This window comes from Podarcis gaigeae (assembly GCF_964106915.1).
Source record: "Podarcis gaigeae genome assembly, chromosome: 10".
Classification (NCBI taxonomy): Eukaryota; Metazoa; Chordata; class Lepidosauria; order Squamata; family Lacertidae; genus Podarcis; species Podarcis gaigeae.
The window spans coordinates 11477968-11498320 of NC_139686.1; the positions used below are offsets into that span (position 1 = coordinate 11477968).

Below are 20353 nucleotides of genomic sequence, written 5' to 3' on the forward strand. Positions count from 1 at the left end.
ATTTTAATGTTTCAATGTTGTATTTTAATTTTGTTTTTAAGTTGTAATCATTCAACTTGTTTTTATTATTGCTTGTAAGCCGCTCTGAGCCTGGCCTTGGCTGGGGAGGGCGGGGTATAAATAAAAAATTATTATTATTATTATTATTATTATTATTATTATTATTATTATTTCACTCAAACCTCAGCACCTCCAACCCACTTCCTACAGACAAACTGGTTGTATTTCCTGCTCAATGTGAAGCTCCTCTTTCTCCTTAGACCCTACCATGGAAGCTTCACTGCCTGTCAACGTTCTATAGCTAGAAAGCTTCCTTTGAGCATGTAGAATGTTCATGAGCCAGTGTGGCGTAACAATTAAAAGGGTTGGACTATGACCTGGGGAAGCCAGGGTTCAAATCCCCACATCTACACATATAAATATAAATACACACAGAGAGAGAGAGAGAGAGCAGGTAAAATGTTATAAATGTATTGTACTTAAGAAGCCTGGGTGAATAAAGAGGTTTTCATCTGGCACCTATGACATAAACGTTGGTGCCAAGTGAGGCTCCCTGGGAAGACTACTCTATAACCTGGGCACCATAGCCAAAAACGCCCTAGTTGGCACCTGCCTCATCTCTGAAGGTGGAGGCACTCAGCAGATCTGAAAAATACTGGCCTACGTTGGGTTGGATAGTAGCCACTCCTTCAGGCATTTGCATATTATTTATTTGGAGTATTTGTGCCCCGCGCTCTTCAGCCAAAAAGGCTCCCAGAATGGCTTATATAAAATCAAAACAAGGCAACCCCTACCAGCAGGATTACATTCAAATAAATAAATAAGTAAATAATCTAGTCCAATCCCCTGCAGTGCAAGGATTTTTTATTTTTTTATTTTTTGCCTAACATGGGGCTCGAAGCAATGACTCTGAGATTAAAAATATCATAGTCTACTAACTGAGCTATAACACTGATGTGCAGTAACGCACATGTATTTCCTGAAACATTATTCTTTTTGCATTAATGCCTTTCAGAATCTTGCAGCATGAGAAGATCAACACACCGGGGAGGGATTTGTGTGCACACAAGAGAAAGAGAATAGGCTGAATGTTACCAGTGAATATTGTTTTTTTAAAAAAAAAAACATGCATACATTTAAGTGAAACTTCACAACTTTCTACTTGTGTTCACCATCTCCATTCCTACTGCACAATTATAAAATTGGTACTTCCTAAGCAATTATTCTTCTGCGGCTTAACTTCCAGAGCAATGAAGCTCTTGGAAACTAGCTGAATGGAAGGCTCTTTGTGCATTTGTTGTTTAAAATGAATGCTATAATGAAAGCTATGATGGAGAAAAATGAAAGCCCGGCACCACAGAATCCAATTTAATACTGTTGCATTCAGTAAATGCAACTGCCTGAGGAAGCACTTTAACTTTACCTTTTCTGTGTTCTTGTATTTCTCCCAGCTTTTCAACATCTTCAGCCATTTTGTAGTTCTTTCAATTTCAAGCTGCTTTTGCTGAAAATAAAATTAGAGTGCATTATTCCCTTCATCTCACCTGTACTAAAGAATGTTTGGACATTTACAGGCATTTAGGAACAGACGCAGCTACGCATTTCATATCAGAAAAACCAATGGCAAAGCATTATAAATCAAATGCAAATGTTTAAGAAATACATTGGGGTTTCTTCTCCCCAGCCTTAACAGGATGCTGATCATGTCCAACCAATACAGAGAGGTTAAGGAGGAAAAGCACATATTAAATTAGAAATTAAATTAATTAAAATTAAAAACACAAATAATTGCAAATAAGGCCATCTATAAATCTAAACTGAAGCAGAATTAAGCAATATGCCATGGGTAGGCAAACTAAAGCACAGGGGGCCAGATCCAGCCCAATCGCCTTCTAAATCTGGCCCACAGACAGTCCAGGAATCAGCGTGTTTTTACATGAGTAGAATGTGTCCTTTTATTTAAAATGTAACCCTGGGTTATTTGTGGGACCTGCCTGGTGTTTTTACATGAGTAGAATGTGTGCTTTTAAAAAAATACATCTCTGGGTTATTTGTGGGGCATAGGAATTCATTCATTATTATTTTTACCAAAATATAGTCCAGCCCCCCACAAGGTCTGAAGGACAGTGGACCGGCCCCCTGCTGAAAAAGTTTGCTGACCCCAGCAATATGCCTTCCACTGGCAGTGATCACATGGTTGTTTCTCAGCTAGTCTTCTATTGTTTCCTCTGGCCAGCAGTGACACTTGGGGGCCGCAGGAAAAAGGCTTTCCCAGCACCTGCCACCTGATTCCTTTAGCTGGAGATGCCAAGGGTCAGACCTGGGACTTCCTGCTTGCAAAGCTTCTGCTCTAAGTGAATAGTCCCCAAGCATTTTTCTTCTGGATAAGTTGGATGCTGCTGGTGGTTTTGGCCGACCATTTAATTAGTTTCCTGCCTGTTTAGAAATTTTAATGTGTTGTGCATAATTTTTTTAAAAAATCAAATGGCATTCAAATTTTAATACAACAAGCAATAAAAACAGAATTCTCCTGCAGCCAAGCTGGTGCCAAACATATTGCCATGCTTGCCTCTGGACCAAATCAGCGAGGGGTCTTGTCATAGGACATCCATACATACTGCCCAGGCTTGCACCCTGGGCTTTGGTGATCTCCATTGTGTTCCAAGACAGATTGAAGCCAACAGCAGCCACCTAATGTGTAGATAAGTCAGTTTCACCCTGAACCATCCCATTCCAGAAATATCTACTTGACTGTACATACAAAGTTTTGACTATCTCCCATATAACAACCTCCAGATTCTGACCAGTAAAAGTTACAATGAAAATTATGTACTCCGCTCTGTACTTTGCCACACCCATAGGAGATGTGGAGTTTATTTTAAATGCCACTGTGCAGCCTAATCAGAGCATTGCACTGCAAAGAGATACTAAGCAACAACAGGTTATTCCAAAGACAGACATAATTACAGTAATTTAAGACCACTTCACAATACTTAAATGGAATAGAGTCACTGTGCATGCTATAATCTTTCCTTTTGCTGATAAATACCTATGGAAGGTTTGCATTCGTTCATCAAGCAAAGTCTACCCAACGAAAACATTTTGTAACAGTGTTTAGGAAGAGTCTTATCTGAAGCCCTACAATTTCATAGTAACTTTATATTATGTTAAGCAGAGATTCTTCCCACTAATGTGCACTTTCAGAGAAAACTGCACACACTTCCACAAGAGAATGTGCAAGAAACTAAATGTGCAGCAATGCATTTTAGTGACAGTTTTGTTCCCCAGCTAGTTGACTGCATCATAAATTGTGGGCAACAACTGAATTTTAGCTTCTGCAGCAATGCTTCCCAAATATGCTGTTCGGGACAGTTTTTTTGCTGGCTTAAAAACTGGAGAGATAGTATACTCAAAAAAGATTTATCAATAGCTCCCTGAGCATTTGAACGAAGTTACTTTTTCAGCTTCTGTATAGAATAGCTATAATGGACTTCCGTTACCCTGCTCTCTCCTTTGCATATGTGAATCTGAGATCTCCCTGATCTTACAATGACACCTGTATTTTAGAACAGTGTTACTACAGAAATCAGACAAATACCTACAACCTTATTTTTTTGACCCCCCTGACTACTAACAGTTTTTAGAGAATTTGTTCGGTTCAGTGTTAGTCATTCTGTATTTTATTATTTTATTATTCTATAATCTTACTATGTTTTAATAATTTTATGGTGCACCACCATGATATTTTTCTTATTACTTGACAGTTTATAAACATTCCCGTAAATAAAATAAAAAATAGTCCCAAATAGCTTTTCCACTGATGTTCCCCGAAGTCTTATTTAGTCCTAGCATAGTAAACTTTAGAAATGTTGATATTCCACCCACAAGTGAAAAGCAGATAGATGTTAGGAGTACAGATTTCCTTAAGCAGCTCATTTCCCTAGTTTCTTGTAAACTTTACTTTGAGTTGAGTTGAGTTGCAATTTCTGGGTCATGTTTTTGGTACAAAAAGGCTTCATAACCTTGTGACCATAGCACTGGGAACATGCACCATCTTTATGTTTTTGGAGGGTACCTGATACATAAAAGAGGAGTTCTGGCCACACGTCTTGAACTTTTTTGTGAAGACCAATCCTTAGCCCTTGTTATCAGCTCCTTCTCCTGACTTTTATGTTCTACAGTTTATCAAGACACTCCACTGCACAATTAGAGCAAATGCTGATTAGCTGGTAAGTTGTGATTTCAACATTTAACACCCCAATTTCCTCCTTCCTAAAATTATTGGCTATAAGATTACAGATTATGCAAAAAAGAGAAGTAGCAATAACCCAGCAATTACTGAAAAATGCTCCTACCCACAAACTTTCATCATTTCCATCTGAAAGTCAAGTAAAAGTCAAATAATGTGTGCAAACAAAAATTCAAGGACAAAAATCTCTGCTACAACCTACACAAAAGATATACTGGTGGAATTATGGAGTATGCAAAATTCAGCCCTAAATTCTCCTAAAGTTTTTAAAGTAGTAACAAAAGGCCCTGTTTTCCATTCTCCCATACATTAGATGTAAATAGCTTCTGGATCTTCAGATAAGAGCAAAAGTTTTCAGAGGGCATTTAAGTTAGAGAGCATCCTGGACTAGGCAGAGACCCAAATGTAATTTAAAGAGGCTTAATTAAGTAGAAGCTCAGCAAACAGCTGCAAAAAGAACACGAGTGGCTCTTCCACCTTCCCAGACTAGCAGGGCTCAGCATCCTCTTGGCAAGTGACCTTTCAGTTGATCCTAGGAGTGTTAACAGCTCTATGGGGACTGCATAAGCTGCCTTCTTTTGACGACACTCAATGCCAAATAATCACCAAGAGCAAGGGCAGGAAAAGTAGCTCACTGCATCTGAGTAAAAAAGGCATTACTGAGAGATTTCACGAGCAAGGGAATGGGTTTAATAGGAACAACTAACAGAGAGAGCTAAATTTGACTCACAGCAGCCTCAGTTGCAGCACAGCCAAGTCTAAGCATGATGTAATCTGTGGAATGCACAGAGGGTGGTGGAATTTGTTGGCACAAGTAAGTCTTCAGCACACAAGGTTTGGGCCAAAACACCATGCAGATTGTGCAACATAAATCGATAAGCACTTGCCTCGCTATGGGAAGGAAGTGTGAGGGCTCTGACAGGGTCCTAGAGTCCTACCGCCTCCTTCCCAAAGCCAAGTTAGCACTTGCCCAGCTGGGAAGGAGGTGAGAGGGCTCTAGGACTCTGCCAGAGTCTTTATGCCTCCTTCCTAAAGCCTGGCATGGCACCAGCGCTGAGTAAGGGACACCAAATTTTGGCTTAGCTTGGGGCACCATCGCACCAAAGTCTGCCCCTGCGAAACAGTACTTTCGCAGTCTTCTGTTAGAACTCAGTACAACTCAAATGGTGGAGTACAGACTTTGCCTGCAGAAAGCCCCATGTTCAATCTCTGGCATTTGCAGGTAGCCCTGGGAATGTCCGTCTGAAACTCTAGAGAGTCGCTGCCAGTTACTGTTGACAAAGGAGTACCAGAGGCAGCCAATGTGGTGCTTTCCAGATATTGCTGTTATGCAACTCCCAACCACTGCCCTTGACCACTGCCCTTGCTAGTCAGAGATGGAGACCAACATGTGGAGGAGACCACGTGTACGTAGTGGTATACATAGCATAGTATAACCAATGTTCTGCTTCAGTGTAAGACACCTTCTGTGCACCAGCTTCAATCTACAATATCTCCAGTTTCAAGTTACAGAATCGCAGGTTAAAGGGCTAGCAATGATCACTGCCTGAGACCTAGAAGAAGCACTCCCCGTCAGAGCAGATAGCACTAGTCTTGAGTCATGGTCTGACTCAAGACAGCTTCATATGCAGAATGACCTGCCCACATATAGCTTCAGCAGTGGTACAGCACTGAGTAGATCACTGGTAATTTAAAGTGAGAGATGAAGAACTTACCCTCTCTGTTGCTGCGTCATGGACAGGTAGCTCCTCTTGGCTAAAAAGAAAGGGGAATAGACTATTACTTCCGTTGAATATGAACAAAATGATAGTTTCGAACAGATTGCTACTAATGGAGACTCAGAGGCATGGTGCAGAAGATGAAGACTTAAGAGCCAATTGCAAAACATTATGCCACAATAATGTAAGATAATAGAACAGTGGACATATTTGATTACAACCTTCCGTTTGGGGATAAAACTCAGGGGAAGCTCAACTGCATAGGGTGGTGCTGCTTCTACTGTATAACATTCTACAAGGTCTTTAAAGCAGAAAAGTTCATGGGCTTACAATAGAGAGAGAAGATTACAATGAAGTAGGATGGACAGGTATGTATTAGTCATATAAAACAGTCAAATATTTACTTGGGCTGTATCCAAAAATCTATTTTGACTTTAGCACTCAGAAAATTCAATTGAACAATACTTGAAATTAATGACTACGTCAAATTCTGTGCTGTGGAATGACTATTCAATCAGTTTTAAACACAGATCAATACCCAGCAAATCACCTGGGTGGGTGATTTCACAACCCATAAATTAGTTTATAAATCTGCATCCAAATCACACAAAATAAGAAAATGTTTTTAAAGTCAGAAGCCAAGATAAAAAGAAGACTGCCTTTTATTATAAGCAGTTTGGAGTAGTGAAGAAAGACACTTGCCTAGTAATATGCTTAGAACTGTCGGGTCCTTACACACGCTCAAACACTCATATATTTATATACTATTTATTTTAGCGAAATAAGCTGAGATATTCATATGCAGCCCCTTCCCTCCCTCCTCAACATGCCACAATTAAACTTGGAAGTCTGCTATTAATCATAGTTTCCTGTTTCAGTCAAACCAGGAAAAAGTATCAGTTACAGATAGGTAGCCGTGTTGGTCTGCCATAGTCAAAACAAAAAAAATTCCTTCCAGTAGCACCTTAAAGACCAACTAAGTTAGTTCTTGGTATGAGCTTTCGTGTGCATGCACACTTCTTCAGATACACTGAAACAGAAGTTTCCAGACCCTTCTATATAGTGAGAAGGTGGGGAGGGGTATTACTCAGAAGGGTGGTGGGAATGGGTGATTGGCAGATAGCTGTGATGAGCCTGTTGACGACTCTTAACGACTGCAATAGGTCTTACAGGAAAAAGCAAGGGGTGAGAAGGTGAAAAATGGCTTTGTCATGTATAATGAGATAAGAATCCAAGGTCTTTGTTCAGACCAGGTGTCTCCATGGTTTTAAGTTTGGTGATAAGTTGCAATTCAGCAGCTTCTCTTTCCAGTCTATTTCTGAAATTCCTTTGTAGTAAAACAGCTACTTTGAGATCTTATATAGAATGTCCTGGGAGATTGAAGTGTTCTCCTACTGGTTTCTCTGTCTTGTGATTCCTGATCACAAGAAAAAAGTATGTTTACCAGGTTCAGAACAAGCCAAGGTTTAAGATCCTGAGTTGTTGCCAACCATAGTTCCCAATTAACTATGGTTCACTGAAGACTTCTTAGCTTTCAGCAGTGCACCAAGAGGGAAGGAGCAGCACGAAGACAGTGTGTGCTGCTGGTAAAAGTCTCACGCTTATCTGGGCTTATTAAGCTGACATATAATCATCCAAACTGGGCCAGTGACTTTTGGCTGGGTCAGTATGTGAAATGATTTTTAAGGAATTGACTGATTTCTACACTGGCTCATGACTCTTAAGGTTTCTTGCCTTCTCCATTTTTTGGTAGCATGTAATGCTCTTCAACCTGCAAGAGCTCCCCGCCAAACAGCCATTGTGGTTCTTATACTCCTTCACTTTTGCTCTTTGCTTGTGACACAACGTGGTGCGAACTGTGTAAAATTAGCAGGAGGAGGGCCATTGGTAAGGCAGAAATTGTCTGGCTCATACTGTTCCATTAATTTTTTATTTTCAGCTGCATAGAGGCTCTGCATCCAAGTCTCAGCGCACCATAAATAATATGCAAGCTTTTGGAAAGGATGATCTGAATGCAAGTATTAATTCAGATGCTCGCTATAGCAATTTACAGCTTACTGCTCACTGACCACGCACACTGCTCAAGTTCTCAAGATGCACATTCTTATTCCAGCTGAGCAAGCTACGGGGTTGGACTGGGTTGTATTAATTTTACTCCGTCACTTCTCCCCCTGCCACTTCATCAGTGATTTTAATAATTCAGTATCGCCAGTTGGTGCATTGCTTAAAATGGGAGAGTGCTGTCTGAACAATACAGCTGCAATGGGGATGCTCGTTCCCATGTTGAATCTGCCCAAAAAAACCCAGCTCAATTGTTTAACAGAACTGACAACACAGTGTCTTGCCCACAGCTTTCCCACATCAACCAGCATCCTCTGATCAAGTTTGGTTGATTTGGTTGGAGGGGGTTTGGGGATGGGGTGGGAGAGAGGAAGTTACACATTTATATCGCACTTCCCTTCCAAGAAAGCAGCACACACAGCGTTCCCTGTGGTCTCCCATGAAAGCACTGACCGGACACTGGCGGTTGCTGTATTGTGCGTGTCTGTGTGTCTAATTCTGTGTGTCTGACTACAGAATTAGGCTTCTGCTGTACCATATCACCAATGGGCCACAAACATATTGCGCTACAGTACAAACAAATAAGCTACAGTGGTCCCCAAAGGAACCACTACCAACACCCATTTTATTGCACATCTTATATAAGGTTCTTAGTTCCTGTTCACTGTGGCGAAGGACCCTAGTTCTCTGGTAGAGCAGACGGTAGAAGGCCCTTGGTTCAATCCCCAGTGCCTCCAAGTAGGACTGGGAAAAGCTCCTGCCTAAAACCTTGGAGAGCTGCTGCCAGTCAGTGAAGACAATAGTGAACTAGATGGACTCAGTATAAGGCAGCTTCCTATGTTAGGAGTATCGGGATGGTGTTTATGGTGGTAATTAAATAGTGCTGACATTATCAGGACAAGATTCTAAGTGCTACGGGGTGATTAAATGAAATGACTAGACATCCACTAAAGACTATTGCAGCTTAAAAGACTAAATTGTGTCTACATGGAAAGCAATTACATTTATAGCTATGTCTGATGCTCTACTTATTTTAGCTAAGAGAAGCCCGACTCCAAAGTGTGATGCTATTTAAGACACACATAGCACATATTCAGATGATAATCAGGCTAAAAACAGAATCTAAACTCAAGTCCCAGGTCCTTAAATGTTCGATCTTGCTCACTAAAAGAACGGGGAGAAAAGATATCACGGGGCTTTCACAAAATAATACATTTTAAATGTATTATTGTATTGGGCCACCACTTCTATCACCAGAAGTATTTTGTACCCGAGAGTAGACACCCAACCAAAGTAATGTTCCTGTACCACATCATGAGTGGCTGACAAGTTGCCTCTCTGTGTAAAATACACAGAAGCATGCTATGTAAAGAAAAAAAGGCACATTTGAAATGTACTTCTGTATGTCGCCTCAAGGGCTGATGCTTAACTTTCTTTCCAGTGAAACCAATGAGGCTTTAAAGTGCTCAGCATTAGTTGGGATTGTGCTGTTTATAAGCAAATGAAACAGTAAAATAAAAACAAATCAGTACACCCTTTAGAATCGAAGAAATAGGTGTGTCTTTTGTTTTTGGTAATTTCTACCACAGTAAAAACTAATGGTAAAACAGATCAGGTCCAAGGATGGAGACTTCTACACACCTGGAGACACCGACCTCACCAGAAGTAACTGCCTGCTAAAATCTGGTGCACAGATTTTTATAAAATAAAAGGTCAGGCCAACTCTGCACTATTATCTACAACGGCTTTGTGTTGGACTGTGAGCACAGCTCAAACAAGGACAACCACAGCGGGCCTTATGCTTTAAAACTCCCTTGGCTTGTCAAAATAAATGCATTATGATGGGTATTTGGGCTAGTACGTTATACCCTCCCAGAGTTTTTCGGTGGGTACCAATCTGTGTTGTTGTTTTTTTTAAGTACGTTTTTAAATACACCACCCTGCATGCGGGCACAGTTGACAATTTTAACCCAAGCAGAAATGTCTTGATTTGCTTCCAAAATGTGTTTGAGGGAGGCCTTTGGCAAATGTCCAGGAGAAGCTAGCTCCTTGCAAGTTAACCAGCTGCTGAAAACAGATTGCTATGGTCCTTCAAGGGTGCTCAGACAGTGCTATTACATGGACACTCTTCACTTGATTAGTTGCTCCTAGGCCCATTTAACATTTTAAAGCAAGTCTGCCATGTTTTTATCCGTGTTCCTTGCAGCAAACACAGTATTCACACCCACACCAGACATTTAAAGTACTCTCAAGCCATTTTAACAGTCATGGTAAGGAATTCAGGGAACTGTAAGTTTCCCATGGGAGCCGCGAGTTGTCAGCCCCCTTAACAAACTATTACTGCTTGTTTAATTTGTACTACAATTCCCAGGATTCTTTGGGGGAAAGCTAGGAGTCATTGCTTTCCCTCAAAGAATCCTGGGAATTGTAGTACAAATTTAACAAGTGGTGCAAACATGCTTCAAATGTAGGGTTTAGGTGTGACAAGCATGTGGAGAGATGCACATTTCCAAACTAAACAGCAGATACATATCAATAATCCCAGTCATCCACATGTGTCTCCAGTGTATGATCAACATAAATCTCAAGTTGTTTTGAGGCTAGCTTCACCACACTTCAGGAATTTTCTGTATAGATGGTAAACACATCTGCTGCTATAACGTTGGGATTGGCGCTAAGGAACTCAAAGACAAAGCTGCACAAGGCTTCAAAGAGGAGTTTGTGTTGTTAACTGTTTATTGTTTATTTCAGTGCTCATGTCAAGCTGACTGAGATGCCCCTCCTGTGTCTCCCTTCGCCCACACCCAAATGCTGGACTCTGGTATTCTAACAAGTGCCACAGACCACAAGCCCTATTGATGCCTGTCTCTGTTATGCTCTCTCCTCTTATTTCAGATATTCTTCTAACATAGATAATAGCTAAGTGGGAACAGAGCAATGAGAGCGCAGTTGTATCAATGGCGAAGTGGAAGTTTTAGATCCTTGCACCCAGGGAATACCAATCTTTACATCTCCTGTTTGTAAAGTGTGTGTTTTTCAATTCCCCTCCTTCTCTCCTCTGCAGTGTGTGTGCACTCCTGCCCACACCACAACTCTCAAGAGGCTTTGGCTGTTTGCAGGCAAAGTCTGCCTACCCAAATCAATCTCTGTTGGTGCAGCTTATGAATATACAGCAACAGGAGTCTGCATGCCTCTATGAACTATGCAGGCCCACTCCACGGGTTGCATAACAGAAAGCAGCACAGTGGAATCAGAAAGAGGAGGGAGGAAAGTTCAAAGTTGCCCCATACCCTTACGCAAACAGAATACAACCTCACGGCCTATCTCCAAGACAACTCGTCTTCCAAGGGATAGTGGAGATGCAGATGTTGATCGTATCTCGAGTCCACATTATTGGCACTACCAATATATGTGTGCTCTTTCAGAAGCAGAGAAAGAAAAAGCCCAAATGTAGTGAGCAGGAGCTACCTTATAAAGGGAGGCAGAATAATTTCAGCACATAAAGCTTCTCTCATCTCCACAAGCTGCACCCACAAAATCTCCTCTGTTAAAGGTAAAGGAGGCCAGCTGCCCTCTATCATATCTCATCATATTGGAAAGATGTGAAAGGAAGATGATCGATGACTGACAGACAGACAGACAGACAGACAGACAGATATAGAGTGGATACCAAGTTTACAAAGCCTGAAGACAAGTGATTTCTCCCTGACACAGTGAACTATAATGGTTAAAAGTCTTGAGCTGAAAAGGTGTCACATCAAATCTTGCCTCAGCTACAAATTCACTAGGTGCAGAGGCCCTAAAATAGGGAGGGAGTCGTTCTCTCCTTGACAAAACCTGGTGCAGTATTACTAAGAGGCCCAGGCCAGCACCCTCTCTGATCTTGCATAAATCTCTTCATTTAGGCAGGCAAATCACTCTTCCCCAGCCTCGATCTTCCAACTGCAATAGGGGTAGAATGATAAACTACTTTATTATAGGATTTAGGACCATAATAGCTCGGTGCCAGAGCACATGACTTTGGCATGCCTTCAATCCCTGGCACCTGCAGTTAAAAAGATCAGCTAGCAGGTGAATAGGAAAGACCTTAGAGAGCCACTGCCTGTCAGAGTAGACATCAGGAGGACAACAATTTGGTATAGCTGCCTCTGTTCCTATTGTTATAAGGATTGAGATACTGTATACATTACAAATGCCACTATCTTGTTTCCCCAATATCTATATTTGGAGATTGTGGGAATATGGGAGGCATCTGCCCTTTTATTTCTCCTTGGCTGGGTCTACACATGCAGGGGAATGAAGTGGTGAATTGGGCTGAACTATTTCACACCTCTTTTTGAATGCTTTAACAATTACTTGCAAGTAGAAAACAAGCTCAGCAGGCTGAGCAAAAACATCTCTTCTGCTATGCTAGTTTTCTTCCTACAGGGATATACCGTATTTTTCGCTCTATAGGATGCACCGGACCATAGGACGCACCTTGTTTTAGAGGGGGGGAACAAGAAGGAAAAAAATCTTCCCCTCTCTGCTCAGCGCCCCTTCAGCGAAGCGGCAGGAGAAATGGAGCCCCTTCTATTTCTTATCCCGCTTGGCTGAAGGGGTTCTGCACAGCTCGCCCTCTCTGCTGAAGCCAGGAGAGTCTTGCTCTCCTGGCTTCAGCAAAAGGAACCCAAAGTCTGCGGAGCACAGCGGGAACTCACGCTGCGCTCCGAAGACTTCAGGCGGCGATCCCTGAAGCCTGGAGAGTGAGAGGGGTCGGTGCGCACTGACTCCTCTCGCTCTCCAGGCTTCAGTGAAAGTAACGCGAAGTCTCCAGAGCACGGAGGGAGCGCTCCCTCTGCGCTTCGGAGGCTTTGCATTGCTATCGCTGAAGCCAAGGAGCCTGCATTCACTCCATAGGATGCACACACATTTCCCCTTAATTTTTGGAGGGGAAAAAGTGCGTCCTATAGAGCGAAAAATATGGTACATGCAGCAGAGCCTTCAAGAATGCTATCACCCACCTGCAGCATCAAATAGTACATCAAAGAGTATAGCCACTTCATGATTCTACCACATGCTTTCTGTCGCATGTGTAGATCAGGCTTGAACCACGGGATGTTCCACATTTCGTCGAGATGAGAAACACCATGCAATCCAGGGATTGTTACATACACAGCAATGAAGGAAGTGGATCCAAATCTCTATAATGACAGGGCTTAAGAAAGAATACCCACATAATAGTTTAAAAATCCAAGCATTTTGCAAACTTCATCTCCCTAAAGCTCTCCTCGAAGATATGTGTTCCAAAGGGAAACTGAAGAAGGGAAATAAAAGGAATTGCCAAAAGGGAGTCACAGCAAGTCAGTGGATCATCTGTTCTTCCAAGTCTTGCAAAAGAGAGACAGCTAGCTATTAGCACCCGAGTACAAATTCTGTCTGCTAGAAGTCCTACATATTCAATGCCTTGCTTAAATATTTAAAGCATGCATTTGCTGTATTATATTTAACCTGTTGGTCACCATGAAGACCAGAAAGTTGATTTAAAAAATAATAATAATCAAAAAAGCAGGTTCACAATATGCGAAGTTCTGTAGAATGAGACATGTTTCAGTGCAAAATTTGTCTAATGGCCAATGAAGCCTCTTACGAATAGAAAAATGTAATATTACCACACCATTCTAATGACTGAGCGTAGGGAAAAGAACAGTGCAAATACCAAGGCTTCTCCAGCACTTAAGTGGCATTTCGGGAAAAGCCAGAATTTCTGAAGAATGTGCTTTATTGAGGGAAGCACATTGAGAATAGATTTGAAGTGATGAATGGAGCTAGATCTTTAAATTTATTACACACAGAGAGGCAGCTGGTGCTGGTTTTCATACATCTTTCAAGAAAAATGTGTCAAAAGCAACACTCGCATTACTCATCGGTTAAGACTATTACAGAAGCTAGCTCAAATCTTATAACATCCAATTCTGTAACTCACCCAGATATATGGCCATGGCCATTATTATAGGAGGCCATTTTTCATAATTAAGGAGTTTTATCCCAGCAAGTGAAGCTACAAAAGGGCTGCATCAGAAAGAAGGGCAAAGTTTTCCCACACAAGTTGTATCTCAGGCTTATATTGTTCGCTTATTTCAGAATGACAGCTGCCCCAATACAGGGACCGACACATGCTGAAATGTATTCCTTGGGACAGTGTTGCGCAAATGTCCTTCAAACATAGGTCCTTATCATACAAGGTCTGCAAATGTAGGATTTGACCACCGCTATAGTCAGTTTTGCTATAGAAATAGCAAGGTGCTTAGAAACGGGACGTGGTGCCTCTGGGAGGGTGATACGCGATATAAAAGCTGATCCTACCACCTCATCAGAACTGAGGCAATATATAAAAACTCTGGAGGTGCCCACTTTCACTACAGAAATTCCAAATGTCAAGTGACAAGTTATATAGGCTCATTAAATGCAGTATTAGATTTACAGACACCTCTGACTTAGCTGGGATTGGTTTTTTGTAAGAGCCTGCTCAGTTTACTGCATTTTAAAGCAAATACATGCCCCTGAGGAATAGGGATAAAGCATTTGATGCCAACACAAACCCAGGAATGTCCAAACAATGCATCTTCTTTTAAAACAACATATTAGGTCCTCCCCACCCATATGGTAATAAAGTATTTCAACTCTTATTATTGAGGACCCTCTGTCTATTTAAATGCTCACACTAAAATTACATCATTGAGTCAGGGTCATTGTTTACTTTCCTAATGTTGTGTTCTGAAAAAGTGTTACACTATTACTATTACTATTACTATACTTGATGTGCTAACTTTTAAGTGCCTGATAAAAATGTCTCTATTCCACCAGGTCTGTGCAGGCAATTAAGAGTCCCTCAGAAGGGTCTATTGATGTTTGCTTTTAACTTCTTCTTGTTTAAACTTGTTTTAATTTTTTATGATTTTATTGTTTGGTTTTATGTTTCTGTGGACAAATGCCGGCTCCATCGGCCTGAAGTGAGATGAGTGCTGCACCCCATAGGATGGGATGCGGGTGGCGCTATGGGTTAAACCACAGAGCCTAGGATTTGCCAATCAGAAGGTCGGCAGTTCGAATCCCCGCAACGGGGTGAGCTCCCGTTGCTCGGTCCCTGCTCCTGCCAACCTAGCAGTTTGAAAGCATGTCAAAGTGCAAGTAGATAAATAGGTACCGCTCCTGCAGGAAGGTAAACGGTGTTTCCATGCGCTGCTCTGGTTCGCCAGAAGCGGTTTAGTCATGCTGGCCACATGACCCGGAAGCTGTACGCCAGCTCCCTCGGCCAATAAAGCGAAATGAGCATCGCAACCCCAGAGTCGGTCACAACTGGACCTAATGGTCAGGGTTACCTTTGCCTTTATTGACTTATGATAACAAGGCAAGGACTGAGCAAAGACCATCAGCTCCTTAGATATTTTTTTCAATGAATTACCTGGAAATAGCTGGAATCTCAGGATAGCAATGGGATTAAGATTAGAACACTGAAGACTACACCACTGAAGCCTATTGTGCACACAAAAAGGAGAAGGAACAGAAAAGCATATAGCTGTGCTGATCAAACTATTCCTTTATAAAGTTAGATTAAAAAAGAGAAGTCAATTATTTCACTTGGAGACATTTAATGTACTTCAGTTCTGAATAAAATCTATTTCTTTGGCTCATTATTTTCATTTTCCCACCTGCTGCTACAATGTATTGCATTTAAATAATAAAGTGTGATAGAAAGAAGGGTACATGCCAGCCTCTTAGCATGACACAGAAGACAGATTTCTATTGCCTGATGTATGCCCCAGGCAGAGCCATAATCCCTTGCATTAGCAATCCCTTCTCAAAACACGTTCAGCACTTTAACGAACTCTCACAAGCTAGCAGATAAAATTATACTTTGGATCATTGGCTTGAGAAAAGAGAAGCAGCTCTGCCAAAATTGCTGGAGCTGCGCCTGTTGATACAAACCAATAATGTAAAGCTTTGGGGAACAATAAGACTGGAAGGAAGATTAGGTCTGCCAAAGAAAAAGAAAAAAGAAAAGCAGGCACTACCATCCCTAGTTATTGCATGTACATTTGTTCAAACCATGGGGGGTGGACCCTTCCACACATACTCTCCAGTAGGGAGTGATGGGCAAAATTATCAAGGGATGTAAGAATAGCCTTCGAAATTGTGCATTTCATTCTTCCAGGCCAGAAATGAAATGCTCCTGTTTGTTAAGCGTACTCCTTTGCTGAATTTCTTTTCATTGATTTCAATGCACTTGTGGTCCCCTTCATCTCTAAGGAAAGCTCCTCAAACAGTGTCTTCGGGTCTAGAAGAGGTGTGGTGGTGGTATTTATTTCCATTATATAACAATTACGGGGGCGGGGAGAGAGAGAAAATTCCAATTTATCCCTACCCCCACCCCATGCCGGACGAATCAGCCTATTTAAGTTTGCCAAAGTCCGCTCTGTGATTTTGGTGGCTGCCATTCTTCAGGGTTATCAGAAAAGTATTTCATAAATGGATTCCATATTTCAACAAAAGCATCTACGTCAATTGTATTACTCAATGCATGTAATCTCTTTGTTAATTGTTCTGATACAGCAATAGGTCATGCATTTGGTTTCCAATGAGAGAAACACAGATGTTCCAATCCTTGTCAACTCTGTGCCACTCGTATGCATGCTAAGTAATCAGTTCTTCATAATGAAGATCAGATTGCCCTTCTTTTAAAAAGTTAATAATCCCAAAATTGGGGTACTTTCCACTTGTTAACCCGTAATACATCTTATTTCTGTACATACCCTCTGCCAGAAGGGTTTTATATGTTCCCACATCCACCACATGTGAAATGCTGTGCCCATACTATTGCAGCCTCTCCAGCATAATGGCAAGATTGTTTCATTAATATAGCTACATCGTAATGGTGTCAGATGCCATCAGTGTAATAATTTTAATGTATTTTCTTGTATACGAGTTGATACTGATTTTAGTGGGTTTGTTTACCCCACAAATTAACCTAATCCAGCTCTGTGGTCTCTCTTAGGTTGTTCTGGTGCTTTTGAGTGTAAATTTGCCAATGTTTCTCTTTTACAATCTTTATTTGTTTCAGAAGCCTCAATTTCCATGTGTTCCTGGGACAGTAAGAGGTCAAGTTATTGAGGACCAAGGCCATTTCTGTATTGCTGAGTGTCGCAGGTCCAAGTCCAAAGGTGAAAGGAATTATCTGGCACACAACCTATTCAGGTTGGAATGGCACCATGCTGGCTGACACCCAACCCCATCCCTGACACAGATATTGCAGCTGCACCAGTTTAGAGCAGCAACTGACATAGATCCAATACGCAGCCCATTTTTAAATTCGCACTGTTGGAGATGCAGCCGAAAACTGCAGCTTTGGAGCTGTCTGGTCAATCCTAGAGAGCACAGATTATCTCCACTTTGCAAGTTAGAGGCAGCTAACTTGGGAGATGGGAGAAATCAAACTTTGCCCCACACACATTTAATTGGTTCATTTTCACGGGCAGAAGCACCACAAGGTACCATGGCCCTTTAGACATGCCCTGAACCCCCCTAAGTATGGCAGTAGCAATAGAGAACTAAAGGTAAAGGTACCCCTGCCTGTACAGGCCAGTCTTGACAGACTCTAGGGTTGTGCGCCCATCTCACTTAAGTGGCCGGGGGCCAGCGCTGTCCGGAGACACTTCCGGGTCACGTGGCCAGCGTGACAAAGCTGCATCTGCGAGCCAGCGCAGCACACGGAAACGCTGTTTACCTTCCCGCCAGTAAGCGGTCCCTATTTATCTACTTGCACCCGGGGGTGCTTTCGAACTGCTAGGTTGGCAGGCGCTGGGACCGAGCAACGGGAGCGCACCCCGCCGCGGGGATTCAAACCGCCGACCTTTCGATCGGCAAGCCCTAGGCGCTGAGGCTTTTACCCACAGCGCCACCTGCGTCCCGAATAGAGAACTAGTCACCCACTAAACATTCAGCGGCTGAAAATATAGAAGGACAACGTGACAGAAATAGAACTTGTGCATCGTATATCCGCTGCATTTGGGTAAGCCACAAGCCTTCTCCCCATACATTTGCCCATGCATACATCTCTATTCTTGGACCACACACAGGTTTTAAAGAAGCAACATCAGCCAAATCTCATAGCATGGGAAAATGCAGCTCGTGTAGTTTCCTTTGAAAGCTGGGATCTGTTTTCTACTAGCTGCTCTGAGAATTCAACTAATTTGAGCATAAAATAATCTGAGTAATGCAAAATGCTAGAGGAAAGACCATTAAATGGAGTATTACATAAGGCTTGCCCACACCTAATTCTTGGGGGGAGGAGAGTGTTTTTGTTTTACTTATGGGTGCTTAACTTTGCAACTGTGACATACTATTAACATGATGGATTTCTGCATTTTTATAGCAAATACATCTGATTCACTTAAGAGCCCTATCTGTAGCAATATATTCCACAGGTTCATTTTAAAACTAAAGCACAAGTAAATTTTGTTCTTTTGCCGGTCCCCAACCAGCACGTTTAAATTCAGCATTACCATAAAATTGAATTTTAATAATTGATAATATTCCAGAGGCCAGTTAGTTACAACAACTAGTGGCAATGAAGCATATTAGATTCTAAAACTTTGCAAATAAAAATGTTCACACAGAATAGATGACTACAACCATCTTTGGAAGTGGAGTTCCACAGTGGTATTTAAGTTAGCTCCATTGAAAAGAATTTAAACAAGTCTTTCCCACTGCAGTCTGCATCCCCCAAACTTTGTGCAGGACATACAAATATGCTCTGAGATATGCAGTTATTCATTCCTGACTCCTTCAGATCAAGAGTTTTAAGTTTTAAGACCACTGATAATCAGTGGGTCTTCTCTGATAGACAATTACAACTGAAGTCAGAATTTAACTAATTTCACTTGATTTCCAGAATAGCTGCTTTTGTCTGTTGAACTAAAAAGAAAAGAAAAATGTTGACCAACTAAATCAATTCCACTGACACTTACTTCTGAGTACATCTGCGTGGGACTGGGAATTCTGTGGTTTCCATGGTGAAAACTGAAGGAGTTCTTTAATGCAGATTAGTTAAATGCAAAACACTTTTGCCTCTGGCTCCACCCTTCGGCTGCTGTGGCTCCACCTACACCCCTACCAAATTCAGCACACAAATGTTTGCCCAGTCCTGACATCCTGGAATAAGATACAGTGGTACTTCGGGTTAAGTACTTAATTTGTTCCGGAGGTCTGTTCTTAACCTGAAACTGTTCTTAACCTGAAGCAACACTTTACCTAATGGGGCCTCCTGCTGCTGCTGCTGCTGCTGCGCCGCAGGAGCATGATTTCTGTTCTCATCCTGAAGCGAAGTTCTTAACCCGAGGTACTATTTCTGGGTTAGTGGAGTCTGTAACCTGAAGCGTATGTAACCTGAAGCATATGTAACCCAAGGTACCACTGCACTGTGACACTGTGGGAATATTTAGCAGTATTGCACCAGGGTCAAATGATAAGCAGCCAAGCTGGTGCCAAATGTATTGCTTTCCTTTCCTTTGGACCACACCATTGAGGCCAAAGAGCAGCCCAGGACCTCCATACACTCTGGCCAGGCTTGTGCCCCAGAGAGGTCACTTTGGTGCTGCAAACACAGGAAAAACAATGCGGGATGCAGCAGGTACAAGCTACTGGTCTCTGCAGCGAAAGCAGGTGCTGTGATTCTCCAACAGTCTGACTTCTGGAGACGCATTCCACTGTCTCTTGAGACAGATGGGATTCCAACAAGAACTGGAAATATTTGATAGGCTGGCCAGTCGAAGCCATAGACTCAGTAGACTGGTCTTCATTTACTCTCTCTATCCCCCCCCCCGCCCCCCATCTGCAATACTGAGATAGCAATCCTGATATACCTTCCCAGGATTGCTATAGGACAGGCACATCCAACTCCCAAGAGACTGATCTACTCACATTATAAAAATACTGGCTGTGTGATCTACCCATTGTTATTGACAGGCAAAGTTGTTGAGCTATTTTTAGGGGAGCCAAAGCTTTATTTACCCCCTTTATTGGGAGGGGGGAATCACTATGTATCACATGATCTACCACAGATGCCCAGCAATCTACCTGTTGAACATGCCTGCATAGGATAATAAGATAATATGATGGGCTTGCAGTGTTTTAAAGGGCTAAGCAGCCAGTATTAAAGTGTTGCCATAAGCAGGGCTTCATGGGCAACAGTGGTTTCCAACAACTGTACATCACAGCAATATATGCAACTGCTGGGCCTCCACACATAACACAAGCAGCAAAACATTTTCAGACATAACAAGTACAT

General features: G+C 42.0%; 1 protein-coding gene and 1 long non-coding RNA gene across 10 annotated transcripts in view; both read right to left on the bottom strand.

Annotated features, from left to right (window-relative positions):
• The window catches only part of LOC310826340, a 264239-nt gene that overhangs the window by 44487 nt on the left and 199399 nt on the right, over positions 1–20353 (bottom strand). The gene's annotated exons all lie outside the window — the stretch shown is intronic.
• USP6NL (USP6 N-terminal like) overlaps positions 1–20353 on the bottom strand; it is a 135548-nt gene that overhangs the window by 44487 nt on the left and 70708 nt on the right. For all 9 annotated transcript variants that reach the window (XM_083700156.1, XM_083700160.1, XM_083700157.1 and 6 more), the window contains 2 exons: positions 5965–6004; positions 1424–1504 (listed from right to left, as the gene is read on the bottom strand). In XM_083700156.1, coding sequence (XP_083556282.1) covers positions 1424–1504; positions 5965–6004 — 121 coding nt within the window. The remainder of the gene's footprint in view (positions 1–1423; positions 1505–5964; positions 6005–20353) is intronic.